General features: G+C 36.4%; 1 protein-coding gene across 11 annotated transcripts in view; it reads left to right on the top strand.

The window, feature by feature from the left end:
• Positions 1-9,510: 9,510 nt before the first annotated feature.
• The window catches only part of MEF2C (myocyte enhancer factor 2C), a gene marked incomplete at its 5' end in the record, with an annotated part of 76,139 nt that continues 61,387 nt past the window's right edge, over positions 9,511-24,262 (top strand). For all 11 annotated transcript variants that reach the window (XM_082013426.1, XM_082013427.1, XM_082013435.1 and 8 more), the window contains 2 exons: positions 9,511-9,564; positions 21,752-21,955. In XM_082013426.1, the coding sequence (XP_081869552.1) occupies positions 9,511-9,564; positions 21,752-21,955 (258 nt within the window). The remainder of the gene's footprint in view (positions 9,565-21,751; positions 21,956-24,262) is intronic.

Genomic DNA, 24,262 nt, shown 5'->3' with positions numbered 1-24,262 from the left:
TTCTTTTTTCCACCTTTGTTAACCTACATTAGATACTTACCCTGCTTACAAAGCATTAGTATAAAGGAGTAGCTACATAGAAATCAGTGGCATTCTATGGATTTAAAATAATTTCTGACTGAGACTCAGTCCATCATTGACAAGTCAGTGATTGCTTTGGGTAACTGGTTGCATCATACAGGGTATATTGGTGAAAAATAAATTAATAAATAAGTTAGGCACTATTCAATCCATACAGAATCAATTTTTTTCAAGCCTGAATAAGGTAACTGCAAACTACTAGCTATTTAGCTTGAGAAACTGGCACATACAGCTTCTATGGATCTCCCAAGATTTGTTCAGGCTTTGAAGAATTTCTGTGGCTCAGGGACGCTTGCCTGAAGTCTTTCATGTTTGATTACTTCAGTTCTCTGGTAGGAAGCTGAACTATGTTAGGGGATATGCTTAAGAGATATTGCCCCCTTTTAGCTTGAGTAGCTAGCCAAATTCAGGGTATTACAGGTTATTTCTGTTAGGGCAGGGAAACTGACAAGTGACTCAAATATTTCCTTGATACTGTTTGTTTATGAAGATTTCTTATATCTCTAACTGTAGCAAGACTGGAGAATTAATGACCATTAGCTAGTATTAATGAGTTCCCCTTCCCATCAGCAATAACTCCAAAGCCATTTCTCTGTGTCAGTCTTACTACAGGGCTCTACTCTGTATTTTCTATAACCGAGCTCTCTCCCAATGTCTCTCAATTTTCAGCTTCTCTTCATGGTCACAAATCACAAACCTCCATAAAATAATACCTAACAAAGTTCTTTTCTGTCTTTTATTCAAGTATCCAGGTCTATAAGATCACAGAAGTTATGCTTACCAGCAGTAGTCCTACCGTTGTACCTTCTTTCATCTTCCAGCCATTACTCAAATTAACTCTCAAAATGGCAACACCATGAGCAACACTTCCCAGCCAGAAAAAATGTTACACCACCTTAACATACTTATACAGCTTTCCTGTCAAGGTATTTCCCATCACTAACCCAACACAGTTATACTTTCATTCAAGCCTTATCTTGACAATTTTTGTCACTCACTTTGGTCATGTTGGAAAGGATCCCTTTTATTAACCTCTTCACAATATTTCTGTAGAATCTGATGTCAGGCAGAGGCACACATTTTCTTCTAATGAGGAATTTATTCACATCTCAGTTTTTCTTCTCTTAATTTCTACACTTATGTTCCCAGTGTTAAGGTACTTTCATCCTCAGTTTTGTCCCTATTCTACCTCCTTAGATGATTCTTCCTCATTTTCAGCTTAGTCTTTGAACCAGAGTGCTCACTCATTTATTTGCTTAGTAATTTAAAGAGAGTTTGGGTTCTTATTATGTTTTGTCCTGTTTGTTCATGCCACAAAATTCCTTTTTCTAAAAGCTTTCTCTTTTCTCTAAAAGCTTCCTGAAAAGTTTCATTTGCAAATGTGTAAGATATGCCTTTTCAAAAGATGGTTATTAGGTTTCTACAATCCAAGTCTTTGTTCCTCCTTAACAAGATGAAGTGGTCGTGCATCACAAACCTAGGATAGCAGAACTTGGTTTGTGTTGTTAAACATAGACAGACATGATTACAGTGCCCTTTGAGTGAGAAAAGGGAGGATCCTGGGTCAGAGTGTATAAAATTCCTCTGGAGTTTTTTGGATGAGGATGAAGGAGACCAGGTTTGTGTAGATCTGAATAAACCCACCCAAATTTTTTTTACCCAATTTTGTTACCCATGTTTTACCCAAAATTTTATTCTCTTCTCCTTGTACTCTGTCTGTTGCTTCAGGACTGATGATTGACCATAGTTCAGACACTGCTGTCTCCCGCTCTCTTGTCTAAGTGCATGTACCAAGTTACCAAGCTTCCTTGCATTACTGCAGTTTAGCAAATTCAGAAAATAATCCAAAATATTTTCTGGTAACAAAGAATCCGTTTGAGATTAATCCTTACTTGCTTCAACAGTGGATAATCTAAAATTGTCTGCCACTGATATTGGCATTACCAAGCACTTATGCCCGGGTTCAGACTATGATTTGATATTGCAGTACATAGCTTTATCCAATAATAGCTGGAATTGTCCCCTGATTCTTAAAAGCCATTGTGCGGATTTATGTTCCTCACCACAGGCTTCCTCACATACGAGCTCTAGTAACAAATCTGTAAATCTAGATCTAACCACAGCCAGAGACTGCTCTCAGGTGATGCAATGACTTAACTCTAGAGATCTTGGACTTTTCCTGTAATAAGCCAACAATCTCCAAGGTCCTTTGCGTTTGTGTATAAGACTGCTCCCAAACTATAAGCACTAGTATTTTACCTGGTATGAAAGATGTCTTTAAATATAGTAGACCAAGATCAGAGTAGGTCCAAGAAACCTTTTCAACACACAAGGTGCTAAATCATACTCTGTTGACCACTGAAATGCTTCCTCTTGTCCTCCAGCTCATCAAGTGAGAGGCTGAATTTGTAAAACACCGTTCCTGATATTTATTGTACACCTGTTAACTACAATGCAATCCAATCAAATTATTAGCCCAAAACTGTTGACACTCCTAGAATTTCCCTACTCCATTTTCAGGCAGGTTTCCGTTCCTAGTCACTGTCTCCATTTCAGACCAATTAGGTGATTCAGTTTTCAGTCCTTTTTTTTTTCCCTTGTATTGTTAGCTTGTCTGATTCAATAAACTGTTATGCTTAACCAGTCTCCCAAGTACTTCAAGGATCTTATTCCATATTTATTGGTCAGACTTCCATCATGTCTGTATAGCTGCCAAAGGTACGTCATGAACCTAATCATAAATCTGTAAACTTTTTCTTCAAACTATTTGCTTCCGTTTTTTTCAACTGGGTTATCAGTAGACTAGTATCCTAGTCCTAGCAGATTTAAAATCAACTTTTCACAGGTATGTTTTTTAGTATCCTAGCATTTCATTTAATTGCTTTACTTAAAATATGCATTAGTGTCTGCCACCTGTGCTTTAGAAATCAAATATTCTCTTTATCTATCCTTCAAAAATGTATATTAGCCAAGTCTGTCTTTCTTCATCAAGCATAGCAGGCACATATCTCTTCTTACTGGGCTGCAGACAATCAGTTTTCATCTAGATTGCCGGTGGTCGCTTCCTCTTTTGGTGCACCACTGCAAGGAACGACTCACCATCTGTGGCCAATTCCACAATCACTTGGAAGGCCTTTGGCCTCCTGTCGTGGGTCGCTAGCAGCATGTCCAGGTTTGGTGTACCATGCATGTGCTATTCAGAAAACCCTCCTCCGCTGTGCCTGATGGACAACTCTCAGCACATCCTCTGGAAGGTAAGCTGAAGTCACTCCTTTCCTTTTCACATATGTATGGATCAGCTTAACTTGATAGATGGCTACAGATTAGATATTCAACTTCTGGGTAACTCAGTCTTTTGAAAAACAGGGTCTGTGGCATAATGAAGTAGGACTACTATTGGGAAGTACCATCTTCTCCACTATTTTGGCAATGATGCTTAGTTTGCCCAAAAAAACTCTTCAGGGGAGATTTGCAAAACGATAGCAAGGGAAACTCTTCTACCCACGTTGCGTAAGTTCTTGCTCTGTGAGATAACTTGGTGCTGTATTTGAGTTGTAAGCTACAGTGACCACAGTTGTCTCATTCAAGGGAGATGAAGTATTCTTACAGCTAGCTGCAGAGTGTTTAACTCCAAATTCCAAAAAATTCACAATGCTAGATATTCTCATGCCTCTTCCTCCTGCGCGTACAAATAATGGTATTGATTATAAGACAGTAACTTGGCTGGAAGAAAGGAATTTTCTGCAGTTCGTTGCTATGTTGTCAGTGTAATAAGTATATATTAAAATATAAATGTGAAAAGCAAATAAGGTGTATCTCCTGAAGCTCAGACTTAAAAATACACAGATTCTGCTCTCCTTTATAAATAAATAGACAAATGGAGTATCAGTTGGAGTAGAGAATCTTACAAATTCCGAAATGCTTTCAAAATCAGTATTAAAATTATTAAATATGAATACAGATCAAATTATGCAAGTCTTTCTCTAAAACCTGTAATTAACAACTTAAATATAAGGAATGATTTTGCAGCTTACAAGTTTATGTACATTTTACTCCTGCCTTCATGCAGAACTTCATTGCCCTTGAATTGTTCTCCATTATAAATTAAACTCATGCCATAAATCAGGAATTGGGTTAGATAAAGGAAAAGATTAATAAGCTTTGGTAGTTAAAGATTACAAATATTTTCTTTATGTACAGACATTTACAGTTTGATGTACTCTCTTTCTAGTAGTCCCTAGTATTTAATTGTTATATTATATCCATTATGGCTTGAAAGTCTGCTTTATACTTCCTGTGGCACAATGCATGATCTCTTGAGAGTTAAATTTAGTAGATCAAAATTATCTCACTTCCAATCTTTTCATGTGGCAGCCTGGCCATAAGATCAGAACACATAAATGTAGGTTATGTTTAATTTCTAAATCAGGGTGTTGTGGACAGATGTTTGAAACCTGAAGATGACTCAGATTCATTTGTTGCATGGCTTTCTGCCTGGATAACCATACTGTAGATGGTGCCATTTCTGCTTCACGGATGTATTGCCGTGGTGATGACATATATAATTTTATCGTAACCTTTCTGTTAATGGCCTAAACTGTGTCTTCTGTAATGACTGTGCAACCAAACCACATCGAATGTGAAGGACCACTTCTATCTTTAATGTCAGCTGATGTCTGTCGGATGACATGAAAGATGAGGGCTACTTTCACCCTTTTCTGTATTTCTTTCAACTTTATCCAGCTCAAGGTGACGGATCCAAAACGGTCGGTGTTGTTATTTGATGCAGTATACCCAGCTGTTCCTTCACTGCCTTTGTCTGTATATGGAACATAATTAGCCAGGGCTTTTACAGAAAATATTTCAGCGATCATTTTATTTGCATATGTGTTCCCTGCGGTGGGTTTTCATGGTTACGTTGCAGTTTTTGCAGCTAATTTTTCATCAGAAGAGTAGCTGATGCATTCTTACTCAGTACATTTAGATTTTCATTTAGAATCTAATTCAAAACTCTTCTGAGTAAACAGAAAGGCTTGCATTAAAAGATTTCATAGACCTTTGAAGTTTCTTTTGTTTATCAAGATAAGAATGGTAAGAGAATCCTTACATCAGGATAATAAAAAAAAAATTTGGTTTGGTTCTCTAGTTTAAACCTAATTAATCCACTCAAGATGCAAGCTGCTTAATGGAACGGGGACATCTTTATGGCAAGTTTGTTTCTTTTGTAAAGCAACCATGAAAATGCTAAACCTTAGCACATTTTAACTTAGTTTTTCCCTGGCTGCCTTCTTGTTTATAAATTAAATATTTTGACTCTCCTGTTTTGATACTTCTTATTGCCCCTGGTGTGACTGTTCAAAGAAGTCTCTGTCTGGGGTGTTGCAGCAGAGCAGATTCAGACAGTTCTGCTTGGAGAAGGAAGTGGAGAGTTTTGGTTCCCATTTTGCACTTCTGGAACAGTTTAGGGAAGGAAGCACCTTTACACCTTTTATTGTTCGTGGTTGCTGACATCATATCCTTCCCTGACCACTCTGTGCGTGTTTCCTGCCATTCTATCAAGATTCTTCTGTGTTGCAGAGGAGGGATAGCGGGTGTGCATGTGTGTGCGTGTACGCGCGCGCCGACGTCTGCCTGTGCGTGTGCGAAAGGCAGGAGCGGCCGAGCGATCTGCTGCACTTGTCCCTTAGCTCTTTTCCCTTCGCAAGGCTCAGATCAGTCTTCTGTCAGCTACCGCTGCCTCTGCCAAATCATATCTTGAACAGAAGCCCGCCAAAAATGAAGTTCCTCTTTTTGTAAGCAGTCTGATTTTTTTTTTTTTAAAATGTTTGGGTTTGCAAAAAGAAAAAATGCTGAAGACTGTAACACCATAGCATGTAACTATGTGTTTAAGTGCAATTTGTTTGCATGTAACCATGTCATTAAGTTGGAAGGTTTCTTTTATGTGGAGAGTTACCTCAGCAAAGCTTCTGGAATTATTTTAAGTTCTTTTTCAGATTCTCTTGGATAATGAAATCCTGCAGTACTGTTTGAACTTCATAGTACCTTCGACTTTCATAGCTAATATGCTTTATCAGTGTTGCATTAGGGAAATGCAATTTATCAGTTAACAGGAATTTTAAATACTTAATATGTAATCCTTAATCCTGCAAGAACTTCCAAAAAATATTGAGAACACTGGTGAAGTCCTAAAGCAGCCACGGGGATTTGTTGGTCTCCAGAGTTCTTTATATTCTGTTTGACTCGGAAGTTACCAGCCTTTGAAGGTTATAGCCCTTGAATCAGATGCCTTGATTTCCTCATCTGAATCCAATTGATTTGGAATCAGTCCAGCTCTCTGCTTTATATATGTACATGTGCAAATGTACGTACTAATGAAATGAGTAGAACTATAGGCAAACACGTACTAAGAATAGCATGTGCAGCAGTATGTGTTGGTACATATACATGTGTAAAAAAGACAGATACAGAGAATATCACAGCATTCCCAATTTGTTTCTAGTAGCAGTAAAAATTGCAGATATTATTATTGAAAAAGGAAATAAACTTGCTAGAAAAACTGAAAAGTTTATATTTGAAATTAGACTAGTAAGCAAAAAGCAAACAGGGGAGGCATCTTTTTCATCAATGCAAGAAAACTTAACCTGCCGTCTGTGGAAGCAAAATTGTGTTTCTTTGCAAATTGTATGTTGGATACATATGGCCTAACACATTCTGTCTTCTCCTTCAGATTCTCTCAGATTGTATGATAAAATTTAATAACCAAATCATCCTTGCTCCTCTTCAACTTTATTTTTCAGCACATCTATTTTTCCTCTTAAAATCAAACTAGTGTACTTAGTGGATTACTACAGGTAACGAAGAACAAAATTCTGCTCATCAAGTGTTGCATGTGTTACTTCAAGATAATTTTAGTTCACAGGAATTTTAAGTGTTCTGACTTTAAACTGCCTGTAACAGCTTCTGTTGTTTGAAGACTGGTCTTAAAAGTGGAACTGATAAGCGTGTGGGAGGGACGCAACGCATTGCTCCTCCACTGAGATTTTTGTCCTTCCTGTAGTTTTTGTCCACGTTCAGTGATTTTTCCGAACTCTCTCAGCACCAGCACCTTGACCTGCAGAGCAGCTCTCATCCTTGCTAACCTGCTCTGACCTGTCCACCCCGACCTTCCACCTTGCAGGGAGTAGGAGCTTGGGCAGGCGTAGCGATGAAAGGCAGGGAAATTGTTCTATGTGCTTTTGCGCTGGATTTAGCGTAGTGGCTTACGGTTACAGAGAAAGCCCGCTAGACTCCTTTGGGTCCTGCATGTGCATGGGAAACACCATCCTAACTTGCTCTTTGTATCGGAGGTAAGACTATGGGAAAAACAGGAAAGAAACCCAGTCCGAGGAAATTTAAAGCTGTTTCTAAAAATAGGCTGGGTTTGTTTGTCAACACTGAATATCAGATAAGACTGGCTCCTAACCTTGTTTGGAAAAAAAAGGTTTTATGAATACATTTAATCAACTTAATCTATTTCAAAGTTCTGGACATTCATTTTTTGCCGTAAATCAGATCAAGTGCCTTTGTGTCTTTTTAAGCAATGAAAAGTTGAACTGTTTTCAAAGAAGTAAAAAGCAGAAAAAAAATCTTGCAGCCTTTACACTTCACTGTGTTGGCAACGTGAATTGTTCCATGTTCCACGTTCTGCATTGCAGTAATGATTTAGGCATGTATAAATATGACTAGCAAATAATACAGAAAGGCCTTCATGTACAGAAAGGTAGTAAGTGTATACCTGAAAATTTGTTTTGCCAAAATTGTAATCGCAGTGGCTAGTTAGAAGACTCAGACTGACTACCTATTTGTTAATTCTTTTTTTGCTTAAAGCGATAAAACACTTGAGCAGCCTAAAGTTTAATGTATGCAAAGAAAATCAAGAGAAAATTGAAGATCAGAATGAGTGAGGTCTAGCTTTTCTACCTCAGTAGCTTTGAATCAGAGCCAAATAATGGATTAAGTGGCCAGGACATCGGCTTAGTGTTACGTAACATACTGTGAGAATTTATCAGGTTGTCTGTGAGACTACAAGCTTAAAATAAATAAGTAAACACCAGCCTCAGTTTTAAAATTACTAATTTTTTATTTCCAAGGAAATGTTTTTACTACATTATTAATCTAACATAAAAACTTTAAAAATAATTTTCAATTAATCGTGTTCAGGGTTTTTTTTCTCTTCTGCATTTAAAACAACTCTGTTCTGAACAAAATACATAAATATAAAAATACAGTAAACCAAGATTAAAAAGGGAAAAAATTTACATGGTTTACTTTCATACTAGATTGAACATAATTTCTGTATTTTCTTATATTTCTATCAAGTCTTTTATTGCTAAAATACTTTGCATATAATAGAAATTAATTTTGTGATTTATGACATTTTGTGAAATATGGAATGTGTACAGCGTTATGTATTTTTAGACATTGCATCTAACTGTCCTTACTTTTGCGATAGAACCAGTATTGAAAAGTTCAGGGAGCTAGTATCAGTGCATTACTAAAACTGAAAATATTTTTCAAAACATTCTTAAATTATCATCTGTCCCTATTATTCTGTGCTATATAACTTGACTTTTGGTGCAAGAATTTTTGTGAGGAAAGATGTACGTGTTTCCTAGTTATAAATAATTCGTCAGAATGTTTTAGAATTTACATTGAAATGAAATGAGGCAAAGCGCACTACTATTTACTTCAAGCATCTTGAGTAATGCTTGCACCAATCTATATTCTTAAAGAATAAGGTTAAAAATTTTAGATTTAAAGTAGCTGACATGTCTCATATATCAAATAACACTTTAGTAAAGGTCCATCCTATTTGCATAATGAGGGACATTATCACCTCTGCTGTCAAAACACAAGATTGTTTTCCCTTCAGAAATGAATTAGCTGGCCTACTTAGCATACATAGGTACAGAAAGGTTCATTAACTCTCTGATTTAGGTAATTTTTCATATTAGGGCAGTGAGTGATATTTAAAACTAGAGACACCTAATTCCATTAAAATTTTGGCAATGTGTATTTCAGTCCTTTTCTTCATTTCTTGATATATTGGCGGGTTTGTTCATAAAAAGAAGCCTTTGAATTAAATTATTATTTCTTTATGCATTACTTATTTTATAGATGCAGTAAATTTTTATTATAAATTACTTGTACACTAAATTATAATTAGGATGCTTGGTCAACTCCATATAATAACCTTCATCTAGTTATCAATTTTGTAATAACATTTGATTTCCTTTTTGTGTTCAGCAGGAACGGATGCAGGGGACTGTGAACTGAGTAGTGGAAGTGCTGAAGAAGGAGGTTTGTTTTGAGGAAACAGGAAAGAGGAAGAAAAGAGAAGGGAAAAATACATAATTTTAAGGAAGAAAGAGAGAAAAAAAAACGGGGACTATGGGGAGAAAAAAGATTCAGATTACAAGGATTATGGATGAACGTAACAGACAGGTGAGTAGCAAAAATACTGTATTTGAACAGGATACTATATTTCTAAGGTGACTTATTCTCATAAGTGATTAAAAAGTTGATAACTTTGTGTATATGCACATATAGCTACATATACGTATACATATACACAACGTATGGAAGACTATCAAAGGAAAAGTACTTTTGGAAACAACCAGAAACCTCACACATAGTTTTTTCAAATTTAGTGACATGTGTAGTTAGGAATTTATTACTCGAGGCCTTGATTCTACAAAGACTGATATGTACGCTCTGCTTTGGGCCCCCTCTGCACTCACTTTGACTTCAGTAATATACATGGTTAAGTGCATCTGCAAGTTGTTACAGGATACAAGCTTTTAGTACAGCATTTTGTGAACTATTATAATAGTTTATTTGCAGGAGGACTTGATTTAAATTCATAGATCAAAATTACTTAGGTTTCTAGATGTTTGCAGTGTTTTTATTTTTACATCCTTCATGTAAAAATGACACTACTTCATTAAAAACCTCATCTTTTCCTGTCTGAATTTTAAAAATAATTCAGCTAGCCTAACACATTCTAAAACCCACAGACAATAATATTAGCATGTTGTGGTTATGAAATAAAGTCTCTGTGACTGATACTATGGCTAAATAGGTCCAGCAGGACTGGTTAATTAATTATTACCACTGCTTTAGATAAAATGGCTGTGTAGCTGTCACATATTATCAACACTACCTCTGCTAGTTAAAGTATGGTCATAAATTGGAGAAACTGCTTTCCTGTTTTCAGAAAAATGTAATTCAACAATTGGCATCTTGAAATAAAATCAGTGCAAAGCTGCTGCTGTTTACATTTGATGTAAATGGATGGATGTGTCATTGAAACTGGAGATTCACAAGTGTGAGAAGCTCTCCATAAAATTATTTAACACTATGATTAGTGTCCTTCATACCTGTGGCTGCAATTCAGGAGTAATCTTCAGTAGCTGTTCTTTAAGAACTTCATATTGAGTTACTATTAATATGTTAGTCCTATTCATTTGATCTATAAATTTCTTCATATGTTCAGGGTTTTTTTAAGAAATTATGTTATTAGTCTTCAAGGGTTTTATAAAGCCGTAAAACCCTCAGCCTCAGGACAACAAGAAATTATAATCTTTAAATATGCTTTCCAAGAATTTTAAAATGTTTTAGTGTTAGTAGTAATTTACGTTCTCCATGGCAGAAAATCGTGTGTAAAAGCAAAATTATATTTATGATGGATACATTTTGTGTTTTCCCTAAAGGTTGCCTATTGCTGTGGGCCAAGCCAAAAAGCAATAATTCTATCAATATAAAATCATCACCATATTTATTTTAATTGGTTTATAGCTTGGAATTGAAATTGGATTTGAAATATTGAACTGAATTTATCAATAAACATTTAGATGCTAGTTATTTGGAACTTTCCCAGACTACCACGGTTTCTTTTTGAAGTGAACCTGAATTATTTTGTGAATGCTACTACAAAATTTTGCCACTAGTAACATTAGTTCATACAATAGCTTCAGTGTCAACTTGCTTACTGAAGTACAGGATTTACAGAGAACTTAATCCCCAGTTTTGTCAGAGATATCTTTCAAAAGGCTGAATTTACTTTAAAAAATTAAGACAGCTAGTCTTTCAAGTCATTCACAATAGACTTTCAAGACTTCTAGCACCAGCTTTCAGAACTAATAATTATTAATAAAACTATAACAGTAGAATACTAACAACTAAGTGTGTAACAACTGCAGTCTTAGTGCAGAAAGTGTTTATCTTGCTAACATTTGGTCATATCCGTCATGTTGATTAGTCCCTGTGAGGCTGAATGTATGGACGTACATTACTTTACCCTCCACATAGTATAATTGGCTTGATTCTACTTCTTATTTCTGCTAATACATTGAAGAAAAATTTATAAAGTGTTTCTGCTGGCTTTTCTTTCTTTGCATTTAGTGCCCTGATTTAAAGCTCAGTGAAGCCGATGAAAAGATTTCCATTGATTCATTTGGACTGTTGGATCAGGCTTTTTAGTTGTAGCGATATATATGTAATTAAATACAACTGGATTTTCACTAATAGCCAATTGATCTTTTAACCATTTGTATGCAATGTACTCTTTCACAAGCCTTACTGTTTCTTTAAAAACATAATGTATTCTATAAGTTATTGCTGCTTCAGTGAAGCTGCATCAGTTTTTTGTTTTCTAACTTACACACTTCTGGTAATCCTAAAACAGTAACTGCTTTATATTCCTATATTATTTTTTATTTGATGACATAAATATATTTGAACGCACAGAAAAGATTAAAGAGTTGCACTGGGAAAAGAAAGGCTAAATATTTTTGCTTAGTAAGATTAAGATACCAGCTGAAGTATGGTTCCACAAAGCTCATTTGTAGCTCCATTTACCATGATACGGATGGAGACTGTTTTCATTTCTTTCCTACCACCTAACCAAAAGATGTTTGCAAGAACAGCAAATCTGTTGACTTAAAACTGCCTCACTGTTGCTTATATTCAAACAGTTTCACAATACAAGGCATGTTAGATGGGAACATGATATACATGGATAGTGCATCCTCAGCTCTTTTCAAGCACATAAATTCTCTGCAGGACAGCTCATGGTGGCACGTGTATCAAACGAGGGGATATAGCAATAGTTTAATTCTTCTGCCCTCTCCCAGCGCAAAGGTGAATCTGTTTGGATAACAGAGTGTTTGCAAAAGGGTTTAAATTGTCACAAAGCCTGTGGAAGGTGATTTCTGTCCTTGCTTTTCCATTCATTTGCCCAGCATCCTCACTAGCTATTTACGTTACCCATTGAATGGAGTACTTGTTCTATGACAGCTGTTTTCCCCCATGCTGCTGTCTGCTATGGTGGGAGACTCCCCGGCTGTTCAAAGTGCTTCTGTGAGTGGACTGGGAAGGGCAAAAATAGTGCTGACCTCCCTTCAAGAGGATTTCTCCTCAGCAAGTCTAGTTGGTTGGATTTGTATACTTTAGCGACTGTACTGGTAATAAATGTAAGTTGAAACTGTCCGGCATCAAGTGTCTGGCTGACAATCTCATAGAAATGTGCAATATGGGGATATGATCTGCACTTTTCCGAAAACTATTTGAAACTTTGACATTTTGGGATAAGTTAAAGGAAAACTACTGCAACCTAGACATTAGAGGCCCTTTACTCTGGACTGCATAAAATCTCTGTCATTTACTTCAGTGAGTGCAGAATTCAAGCTTTTAACTAGGAGGAGCCATTAATTTAATGTTGTTTCATGTGGGCTACCAGTTGGCTGTAGTTTCCTGGCCCTCACAGTTACTGTGTGGTGACAAAGGTGGCAAGGATGTTTGAATATTCTGTGAGTGATCACAAATTCTCTTTGGCTGTGAAAGTTTAAAAAAAGCCCATCTCAAAAATTCCCTTTCACTCTGCTTTTAGCCGTAGGGAGAAGGAGTATGAGTAACTGCCAGGGATAGACTAAATGTGTATTTATTTGTGTAAATAAAATATTATTTTATATGGTTATTTTATTAATATCCGTCATGATATTAAATGGAAATTAAAACCCTCAAGAGAATCATGTTATAAGAAGCCAATGTGACCCTAGACTTTCTTTTTATTATTATGACACTGGATAATATAGTCTTCATAAATGTGGAATGAATCTTTGGTAGTGTTGCTCAGGCTCATGCGATCGTGGTAGCCTTGTCAACAGCCCATTCGAGGAGACTGCATACACATTATTAGTAGCAACACCAACAGAACCAGTAGCTAAAAATATTAGGACTGACATCTGATGTTGGAAGCTCCTGACTGCTACAAGTTCTTTGTGCAGAAATTTCAATTGCACAGATTGGAGAAGGTTGCTGTGAAGAATTCTGGTTTGTTTAAAAAAAAAAAAAAGAAAAGAGGAGAGGCATTTGCAAAAACATGGGTGAACTTTATTTTCATGTGTTTTCTTAGCTGAAAGAAATAATTCAGCTCGTTCTGTTATGTCAACACATGAATGGTCAATTGCATTCATGCACCTCAGAAAAGTCCTTGTATTTTTTCCTATTTGTTTTTCATCAGTTCGAAATATTTTGTTAGTTTTAATTAAGGCCTTTTGTGGTCTGTTATAGACTGGGATCATCTGAAACTCTCTTTTGCAAAAGTCCAGGCTGGGCTGCCTGGGCCTAAAATAAACAGGTGTAATGACGTAAATGATATTGTATTAGTGTTATACAACGTCACTTACAAAATATCTCATTAAATCCATGGTCTGTGAGCTAAATCCAGAGATACACTGACCCAGGAAAGAGGACATATTGACCCAGTGACATTCTGGTATCAGGTCTGGAATACCCTCTTGCTTTTAATCTACTGGTTTTTCTAGTTAGTATTAAGAAATATCAGGTCTCATATGGAGATCCACCATTTTTTCTCCCTCTGATCATCTTGGTCATTAGTTCTGCATTTTTTCTCCTGCTTGTGAAGCATGCTATTGTCAGATTCACAGTTAAAACTAAGTTGAGCTTAGCTAATGATTCTGCATAGCGTTTAAGACATCTCTTTCAATTTGTAATGAGCTGCTGGGAGCTTAAGTGTTAAATAGTATAGAAAGTGTACATTTCAATATTAAGGTGCTTAAATAGTAAGACACCCTTTTTAAAGTATCGTGTCTGTGTAATTCTATGGGATACGACATTAACAAACACTTGATATTTAACTTTTTCATGCACAGACATTTTATCAGTCTTTGACTCCAGCAAATATGTAAAGCTATAAACCAAGACTTACTGCAGTTATCAGCTCAATAGAGAACAAATTAAAACAGATAAGTAAAGTGAGGTTATGGGGCAGGGGAAGAATATCCTGGAGGGAAATGACCGTTTGCAGGAAGACCTAGATTTGTTCTACTGACTTCGATACCTAATGCTGCTAGTTTCAAAACTAATTTCAGCCTAATGTATCTATTTTTATCTGTGTTTCAGCTCTGTTTAGAAGGAGAGAGTAAGAGAGTATCAGCTGAATCAGAAACTCCCCTGTAGAAAGAGAGAAGAGCCTTGCATATTAGTGCTAACATGAGCACAAGTTACATAGAAAACTTTTTTCCACCTATTTCCTGATATTTTGATATTTTCAATCTCCCTTCATGGGGTATCTTCATTTAACCTAAGATCTGAGGTGTTATGATTCTACCCTCCCCCGGGAAATGTTTTCATATGAAAACATAACTGCTTAATTATGCAACTAAGCATCATTCTGTTCAATGAAACTTTGTCTTAAACATCACCTGCTTTTTATCTTTTACATATTTGAATTTTTTCTCTTGCTTACATTAAATTACACACAACAAGACATGTGCCTGGAATACAGCATTAGAGTTAGGCTTTGGTCCTGTTTTTTTCAAGGGTGAGGTTAGGTTTCTGTAAGCAAAGAATACACCCCAAGTTTTCATTACTCCTAAACTGTAGTGATTTGTACAACTATGGGAACACTTTTCACATTATGCCAAATTACCTGAGCAATAAAGATTTAAGAGAGTTGCTGAACTGAACCATGAATTTCTAGAATGTATTAGATTTAAGGTTAAGTGTGCTTGTATTACAAATATATGTTCTGAGCATAATTTAGAGTGAATTAGCATAACGTAAATATTTAGGTCAAATTACTTTTAATTTGAAGTGTGAGCAAGAAGCCTAAGTCAAGGTAGTGAACAAGGCGCCTGCCAACACAGCAGACTTGAAAACCAGTGCACAGGCACAGCCTTGCAGTCTTGCAAGGAATGGTTTGGAAAGCCCTGGGGGAGAAAGAGCTGGAGGTGGGAAGCAGAACTGAAGCCATTGTAGAGAGGAAGAAGTTACACTCTTCCTGTTATGACAGGAAATGCAGACAAATGTGCTTCCTGACCATTTGCTCAGCAGGGAATGAAATATTCTTTGACCTTTACCTTATGAACATTTTAGCAGCACAGAACTAGTAAACATGTTTTTTACCCTAAACATCTATTTGTACCTGCCAGAACTGGTGATAACATACCGAAAAAAAGAAGTCTTGCTTCTATATTGTATTAGCTACTGTGTTTTTGATAGACATGATGTTTTTTGTCTAAAATATGTACATATCTGTACATCTATATCTAACAGACTTAATCTTATCTCTCTGATTCAACAAAAGGAAATGAAGTATCAGAGATTAACCATTATCATTCTTGCATCCCTGTCTGGTTTTATATCTTAATTTGTAAGTTAAAGTGGGAAGCATATTGATACTGCCTAACCTACTAATTTCTGAGTTCCTATATCATATGTTAATTAACACGTCTTCCAATTACCCCTCCTCTCTTTACTTACGAAGAGAAAAATTGTATGAGAGATCCACTATCATGTGTTGGATTTGGACAGACTGAATAATATTACTATTTTAAAAATTTGATCTGTTATTTATGTACTAGTATAGTAAAAATGAGGTGTAACACACAAGTACAAAACCTTCCATTTTATACAGATTAATCACGAACATTTTATTTGCTATAGCTACAATTTTAGCTTATCCTGCTTAGAGCTCCTCTTTATCTGGACTATTCAGCAAGTAGTAGCTCAATACACTTGAGGTTTTCCAGGACAATAGCTCTTTTACCAGCATAAATCACTGCTGTCTCATCCCTCTAAATTATGCTGGAGGGTTATAAGAACATGGAAGTAGGCTGCTGAAGGTCCTTCACTGCTCTCTAAAGGGTCTTTCATTTAACATGGCGTGCCCAGCTATTGCATAAAGGAGGGTTTGTCTGGAGCGGAATCCTGCACTGGTGCTGCTTCCCAGTCCCACTGAGCGTTACTGTAAAGATTGTTGCAGCCCGGCCTCGCCGTATGACAAACAGATCCGAACAAAAACTAAATAGGAGGAAGGGGAAGAGAGAACATGACATGAGCTGTTGCCTCTCGAGTAGTTATCCGGGGTTTCAGCATATGATAGGATTAGGTGCCTGGCAGTGGCATTTTAGTCAAGAGCCCCTTGGTTTACACATGGCCAACTTGACTTTATTGCGTTTGAAGTTAGGTAGGTTGCCAGTGTAGTACCCCCTATTTGTCACATACGTCGTATCTACCATGCTTGTTCTGGTCCCTGTGCCATAAATTTGTACGTTGCAGGTGAAATAAGAACGAAGAAACAGAACAGTATTTCTTCTTGACCAGGCAGCGTCTATATCAGACACTTCTGTGCATCAGTGGCCCCTGATTTTCACTAGTCACTCATACATGTTTAGTGGCAGGAAATATATACGGCAAGGATTATGTGCAATTTCTCTGTTTCTTTCATTTTCCTATGTCAGCAGCTATATATCTTTATAATTAGGATAGGAAGAATTAGGGGGAACACTGGTAATTTGCCATGGTTGGACTGAACTGCGTGAAAGATCACAGGACTGTTACTTTCAAAACTTAAAATGTTAGCACATATGCCGTGACTGTTAGTGACAAATACGGAGTGCTGTTATGGCTCAGCCTCTTCGAGCGTGTGAGATTTCAGAAAAAGCACCAGAAGGACCTGAATTAAAAACAAAGACGAAATAAAATACAATAATCCCAAACAAACTCCGACCAAACAATACAGAAAGAAACAAAGACTACATTGCAACAAAGATAAATTACGTATCCTGAAGGCTGTATTTGTTAAACAGGAGTATTTGTGGCTGCTTCTGTTCCTCAGCTGATGTATTAACATCTATAAGATGCATATAATTGCTGTTACAGCTTTAGCTAAATAAAGACTATTACCAGTGGACACTATGACCATTTACACAGACACACATTTAAATTTCAGTTTCAGCACGTGAAAGAATTTATTCTCACAACCGAGCAGCATTACCTCCTAGTTTTTTTAGTTTGAGAATTTAATTTAAGAACTACCCTCTAAATGGAGCATATCACAGTGAGTGATATGCACACTTGAATTCAAGCTGTCTACAGCCCCACTTACAGGCATTGCAATGACTAGTCCATGAACCATCTCTCAGAAGACTCTTGCAGCTTTATGCATGAAGAGCTACTTGAGAGATGTTTCCATGGTATTGAAGAAGAGCCGGAGTTGAAGTGGAAAAACCTTCTTTTAACAATCCTCTTTTGTCAATGCCTTTCCTTTAGCACATACAGTGCGTTTCACCTTTAGTCAGAATTTCATCCAAAATGCATAAAAAGCTCACATCGATTTATATCAAGGAAGTTGGAACCTGGCTACTTCACTGTTGGGTTTTTTTTTTTAGTTTTCCCAGTACTTGAAAGCAGCATCTGATTTGCTCGCAGCCCACAAAGTCATCAGCATTTATGCTTCTTCATATACAAAAATGCTGCAGGCTTTAGTAACCTACATTCTCAGTACCACCATTCCTGTTATGAGGGCAGTAGGGCTCTTAAAGTTTTAAAAATACCTTTAAATAAGTGAAATAACCATAGCACTAAGACAAATAGTAATGAACTAGTGGATTTTCAGTTAATATGGAGGGATAGTATTGGGTTATTTTTTGGTATATTTCAGAGGTAAACGTGGTACTCTCCACACACCGCTCTTTTTGCAATGCATATGAAACCATGTGTAAAAGCACCTCATAACAGTATTTAGAAACTGTGTTGGTGTTTTACACTTTACGTTTTATGTACACAAGCTTAAAAATGTTTTGAAGACAGTTGAATGCTGGCCTCTTATCGGTTCCACTTCCTCCTTCCACTCTACTTTCATTCTCCACAATTCTTACACTGTCATTATAAAATATTATACCCCAAAAAGAGGGGGACTTCCTAAATTGCCTATCATTCTCCTAAAAAGGAGAAAATTCGTGAACTGAAGAACACCTACAAATTAGCAGTGGTTTAGAGAGCAGGGATAATTAATCATATCTTGACTAGTATCGTCACAAAAGAAAATGCAGTGATTTGATTCTTGCTGCTGAAAAAAGTTAAATATTAAACAGATATGGAAATGCACGCACTTTTTTGGATGTCCTTTTTTACATATGCTGATGAATTGCCTCACTGTATGTGTGTTTTCTTTCAGTCTCGCTAGTGTTCTTTATGTCAAATGACTGAATGACATTGTTCATTGCTATACGGTGCTGTCATGACTGAGAACTTTGAATGCAGTATGTGACGTAAGACTATGTGACCACCTGGATTTTTTGGTACTGCAGCTACAGCTACTCAAAAGCTTCTGTTCATGTGGATTGTGTGTGTCTTGTTCATTCTCAGCACTGAGTCATTTCAAGCGTAGTCAAAGCTTCCAAAGTGTAGGTTGCACACAGTGCCTTCCACCTAGACAAAAGGGACTGAATGTTTTAAACAATTTATGCCACTTCTTACCACTCAGCAAAATTTCTGCAACACTATAATATTATCTGTTACCTTAGGCAATATTTATTAGATACTTTTAGTTGAGTGAGTATAGTTAACATAACAAGTGGTTAATAAATTGAAACCCAAAGAAAGTTAAGTAAGAAAAATGTTGTCCACTTACATTGTTTACAAAATTATTTTAGCATATGGAAGAGAAATATATTCATCTTCCTTATGTAGCCACATAGAAGAATGTATGCAAAAAGATAATTTCTTTTTAAATGGCTTGAAGAGTATTCTTAATCTTTTCTGAAGTTACTGAGCTTTCACTATATATTTGAAAATACAAGTTCACCCCTACTATAAACTGTTGTGAAAGCATGATAAATTTACATATTATATATGTAATGTACATACATAAAGATAAGACACAATGAATGGTATATTTAAAAAAAAAAGTAATATTCTAGATCACCATAGAAACCGTAGTAGATACAATTGGTTTTAGTGCATTTATCAGCAGTGGCAGAAAGCATTGTCTGATAGATTTAGAAAATATTAGAAAGATCAAAGAGTTAAAAACAAATAAAATTCAGAGAAATTAAGATTATATTTTATAGAAAGAAAAAAAAATCTAGTTGATTAGATGTTCGTTTTTTCCCTTTCCACAAAAAGGAACTCTAACCAGCGTCATTCTGGTGATAAGTATTATGAAATAAGTATGTGCTATGCAGCACAGCTGTGTGGTTATTCTAAATGTTCAGGAGCACCTAACAGTAAACACAAACAGTGGCTTTAGAGATATTTCTGTACCAGAGCGTACTTTGATGGTAAGAAGCTGTAACATGCTAAATTCTGAGGTTTCTGTGCAACAGAAACCACACTGTACAGAAACACTCCACCTACAGCACCGTGATCAAAAAGTTGATTGAAAGGCATTTTAGATGCAGAAAAATATGTTGAGTTAGTACATTTTATTTTCTATCTGCTTTTTCTAAAACATGTTTTTATATATGTTTCAACACATACATTGCAATTTTCTGTAATCAGAGAAAATACTAAAGGAGTATTTGAAAGACAAGGGTTTTTTCAGAATTTGAATGAAGTTTTGTTACCTGTCTTGTTATTCATTCTAAATATCACAAGCCATTGAGACAGACAAATTTAGAAAAAAACTACTATCAGTTGTGTATATGTGAGACCAGCGCTGTGGAAAGTGTGTTTTTAAAATGCTTGAGTAATTGTATTTAATGGCAATTCATCTTTTCTTAACAGTACATTGACAGAGGCTAAAGAGATTGAAATGACAATAAGAGGAATAGCATTTGCTATACATTTGGGAGAATAAATGTCCGTAGTATTGGCTCAGAGCCTCATCTTTCTGAGATGGTCTAGCAAATAGGGATTAGCAATACTTAAAGGTCACATTTTCCATGGCCTGATGTGCTGGGATTTTAAGGTAGTCTGGGGTCGCAGTTAGCATTAATTTGCATTAGGAGTGTGAGGAGATAAAACAGCAGCCGTATGAACCATGCACAGATGAATTTTCTTGCCTTGGCATTAAAGTGCAGAGGTGCTACTGCTTGTGGATATTCAGGAATGGTAGCAACAAGTGCAGGAATTAGGCAGACCTGTAAACTTGGTTGCGTGCCTCTCCTTGACATATCAAATACCTTGACTACCTGTTAAATTTGATTAATAAAGGGCTTAGCAAAACCATATTTTTATCTTAAAAATTCTTGTAACTGAAAATTATTAAAGAAAAATTAGATGTAAGAAAAATTACAGTCATTGTATACACTTGATGGAAATCGCATATATGCAGAAACAAAAGGAGAAAACTTCAACCATACAATTCGCTTAAACAGTTCATGGTGGTTTGTTTCTTACTCTGAGTCACGTGTCTTACTGGAACTTGTAAGCTAGTGCAGAAAAGAAAAGGAAAAAAAATGTTATTTTATGTCAAGGTCTTTTGCTGTCAAAACAGTCCCTGTGGAAAATTATGGTTTTCTACAGAGTAACAATATTTTTCATGCTGCCTAGGTTTTGCGCGTTGTCAGGGCATTAGCTGGCCTACTGAGAACTTATAAGTCTATCCCTATTTCTTTCTACATAATATGACCCAAAGTCCTTTGTACTAAAAAATGCCAATTCATAATTCTAAGCATCTAATTTGAAATGAAATAAAGTATGCTACATCTGTGTTTAGAAAAGACCTTGTTTCAAAGGTGGTATTTGTTGCTGGTCAGCTATTGTTTGTTATTCATTTGTGCTTTATATTTCTCATTTCTCACATGAGTGTTTGAATTTTTAACACCAAATATTTCTTCAAAACTATTGTCAGTGTGTTTATACAAACAATGTATCTGTTTCACACTGCTTAAATTCTGTGTGAAATAATTTCTTTCTCTAAAAATCTCGCAGAACTTGGAGGACACGGAATCAAAGTCAATCACTATCAAAAATAACAATTGACTCCACATGCTCAAACTTTGTGCAGCTGTGAATCCACAGTGCAGTTTTAAAATATTGATAGGAAATATGCATGCAGTATAAAGAGTACATTACTTTAAAAGTTGCAGAGAAAGGTGCGGTATCAGCACTTCACAGTGCTACGTAATGAAAATGTCCCATGCTTTTTATGTGTACCTCGAGTTTTGTGCAGTGAGAATTAGGTATATTTCCTCACTTATGTAATACACACATATTCTTATTTTCTATTTTTGAACTATATTTATATTTATGCATTTGCCTTTTGAACATGTTCAATTCAAAGACTACAGCAGTCACACATTATATTTCCAAAAAAAGAAGAAGGACTACGAAGACCAGAGTGGGGATTTTTGATGGACCTTTTTTTCTTTTTGTCCAGGTGACATTTACAAAGAGGAAATTTGGGTTAATGAAGAAGGCTTACGAGCTGAGTGTTCTGTGTGACTGTGAGATTGCTCTGATCATCTTCAACAGCACCAACAAGCTGTTCCAGTACGCCAGCACTGATATGGACAAAGTGTTGCTGAAATATACCGAGTACAATGAGCCGCATGAGAGTCGAACGAATTCGGATATTGTTGAGGTAAGGCTTTGTGTTCTGTGAGGATTCTGTTTTACTTTGCTCTGAGACAGAGGTACTCAAAGCGAGAGGCCTGATCACCTTTCTCAAGGGTCGTAGAACGTTCCCTGGAGGTGACATAGCAGCAGGAGAGCAGAACAGGGGCAACCTGTTGGTTTGAGCGTTGCAGCAGAGACTGGAGGGGAACCGGTCTTTTGAGAGCTTTACCCTGCTAAGGCTCACACGCTCCGCCAAAACTCCTGCGATGGGATCTCTAGCTCGCTGCCATCCATCTTCCTGTGCTTCTTTGTCCATTCGTCCCCTTAGTCCTCTCCACGCCATCACCACTCCTCCCCGCGGAATCTCCCCCGGCTCTCCCAGTCGTTCCCCGCGAGATGCTCTCCAGAAAACATTGCATGCCTTGCCTCCTCACGCCGGACATTACAATGTCCTACATCCAGGAGGAGCTAAAAAGTACCTTGTAAAAAGTGTGGAAGAAAAAGATTTAGAATCACTTTTTGATTACTTAAAGAGGAAGGAGATTTAATAAAATGCAAGAAAAGTTTACTTACGAGCCGCACAATAACACGTTTCAGCTACCTCACACAGAATGCTGTTACCGCAATATGATAACAACGGTATCAAAGCAATACTATCAGATTGCTAAAGACACCTTGTAATTATTTTTTTTTAAATTATATAGGTCAAGTTGTATTTACAATTACTGAAAATTATTAATTAAATTTAAGATTTTCAATTTTAAGCTTCTAGTACTTGCAGAAAAGTCGATTTACTTTATAATTACATTAGAATTCAAGACATGCAAAATAACTGAAGCTTTCAATGATTTTGTTTTAATAGCAAAATACTCAGAGTGATATCTAAAAAATTGGTTATGTGATTTATGCAAATCCTGTTTTCAAAGTACCTAAGTGATTAGGCATCTAATGGTACCATTTTAAAAAGTATTTTATTGGAAGAATTACGTCCTGTCTTAAAGATAAATGCTACTGAGTATCTTGGCCTACACACTGAGATTACTTCAGATCTTTTTAAAGGTGTTAGTTTCAGATTTTTAAATAATCTGAATCTTGTCTAAAATGGGGCTTTGGTGCTTTTGGAATCTTCACCTGGGGTTAGACATGTATTTGAGACTCGCAATGGAAGAAAGTAAGTGTGTAAATTACATAGAAAATGTTTTTGATGGAGCAAAAATACTGTGTGATAGACATCATTATATTTGTTACAAGGTGGTCACAGTCACACCACCATAGATTGGCAAAGACTGCAACCCAAGAGTATATATCACTTTTCTGTCTACTCTTCTGTCAACATATAGGACGACACTGTTTTGCTTCTTCATGATCTCGCATCTCTCCCCATGAGGAGAGGATGAGGTTCTGACAGCAGAACAAAAATTTATGTGAGTTAAGACTCAGAGGAAAGTACATAATTTCTTCCTCCTCTCCATCATCTCTTTTCCTCTCTTAGTTCAAATCTCCTTTATAGACATGAAGCCTTTCCTGTCACCTAGCTCTGGTAAGCCCATGTCCTGTCCAGCATAATTCAAATTCTGTCCCCAAAATAATGCCCTGTTCTCTCTTAGTGGCAAAAAGCCAGAATAGTCTTAGCAGGAAAAGTTTCCTGTGATTTCTTTACTTCTTCCTGCAGGCTTTCTTGTGGGAATAAGTAGGCAAGCCAGCAGTTGGGGATTTATTACTCACTTCACAATGAATGAATACATCTGATCATGAGGACTACAGTTTTTCAAGAAACTTGAGTGAAAACATAAAATTTAAAATAATGTGTATTTTGTTGTAACTTTGAGATTTTCAGAAGGAGCACTCTCTGCACCAGCAAGGTCCCTTACCTGCAAAAATAGTGGGCCAGTTTGGATAGGCTGATAGGTAATTTTGCATGCAGACATGTAATTTTCTGGCTATACTAAAACTTGGTGGGCATCACTTTTCTCTCCTCTAAAAGGAGCCAAGTAAAAGTAGGCAATTGAAATAAACGTTATTTAAATTGAGTAAGCTAACGATAGGCAGAAAAGGACAAACAAAGTGCATGTTTACAGGTTTTCCTTATGTTCTGTCGGCTCTGAATTCAGTCATTTGATTGTTTTGCTGTTAATGTTTTTTAATATTCTGCCTTTAATGCAAAATACTTAAGCCATGCCGATGCCAGTACTGTTTCAGGATCAAAGGAGTACCTGTGCGGGGTGTGGGTTTTGAACAGGGTTTCATATTATCGTGGCTTTACTTGATAATTAACATCACAGCTACGACTACAGTAGGGGAATGAACAGAGCCCATGAAAGTATGCAATCTG

This window comes from Phaethon aethereus (assembly GCF_964289735.1).
Source record: "Phaethon aethereus genome assembly, chromosome: Z".
Taxonomy (NCBI): domain Eukaryota; kingdom Metazoa; phylum Chordata; class Aves; order Phaethontiformes; family Phaethontidae; genus Phaethon; species Phaethon aethereus.
The sequence above is the reverse complement of the archived record's forward strand: the minus strand, read 5'-3'. Positions and strand labels throughout refer to the sequence as shown.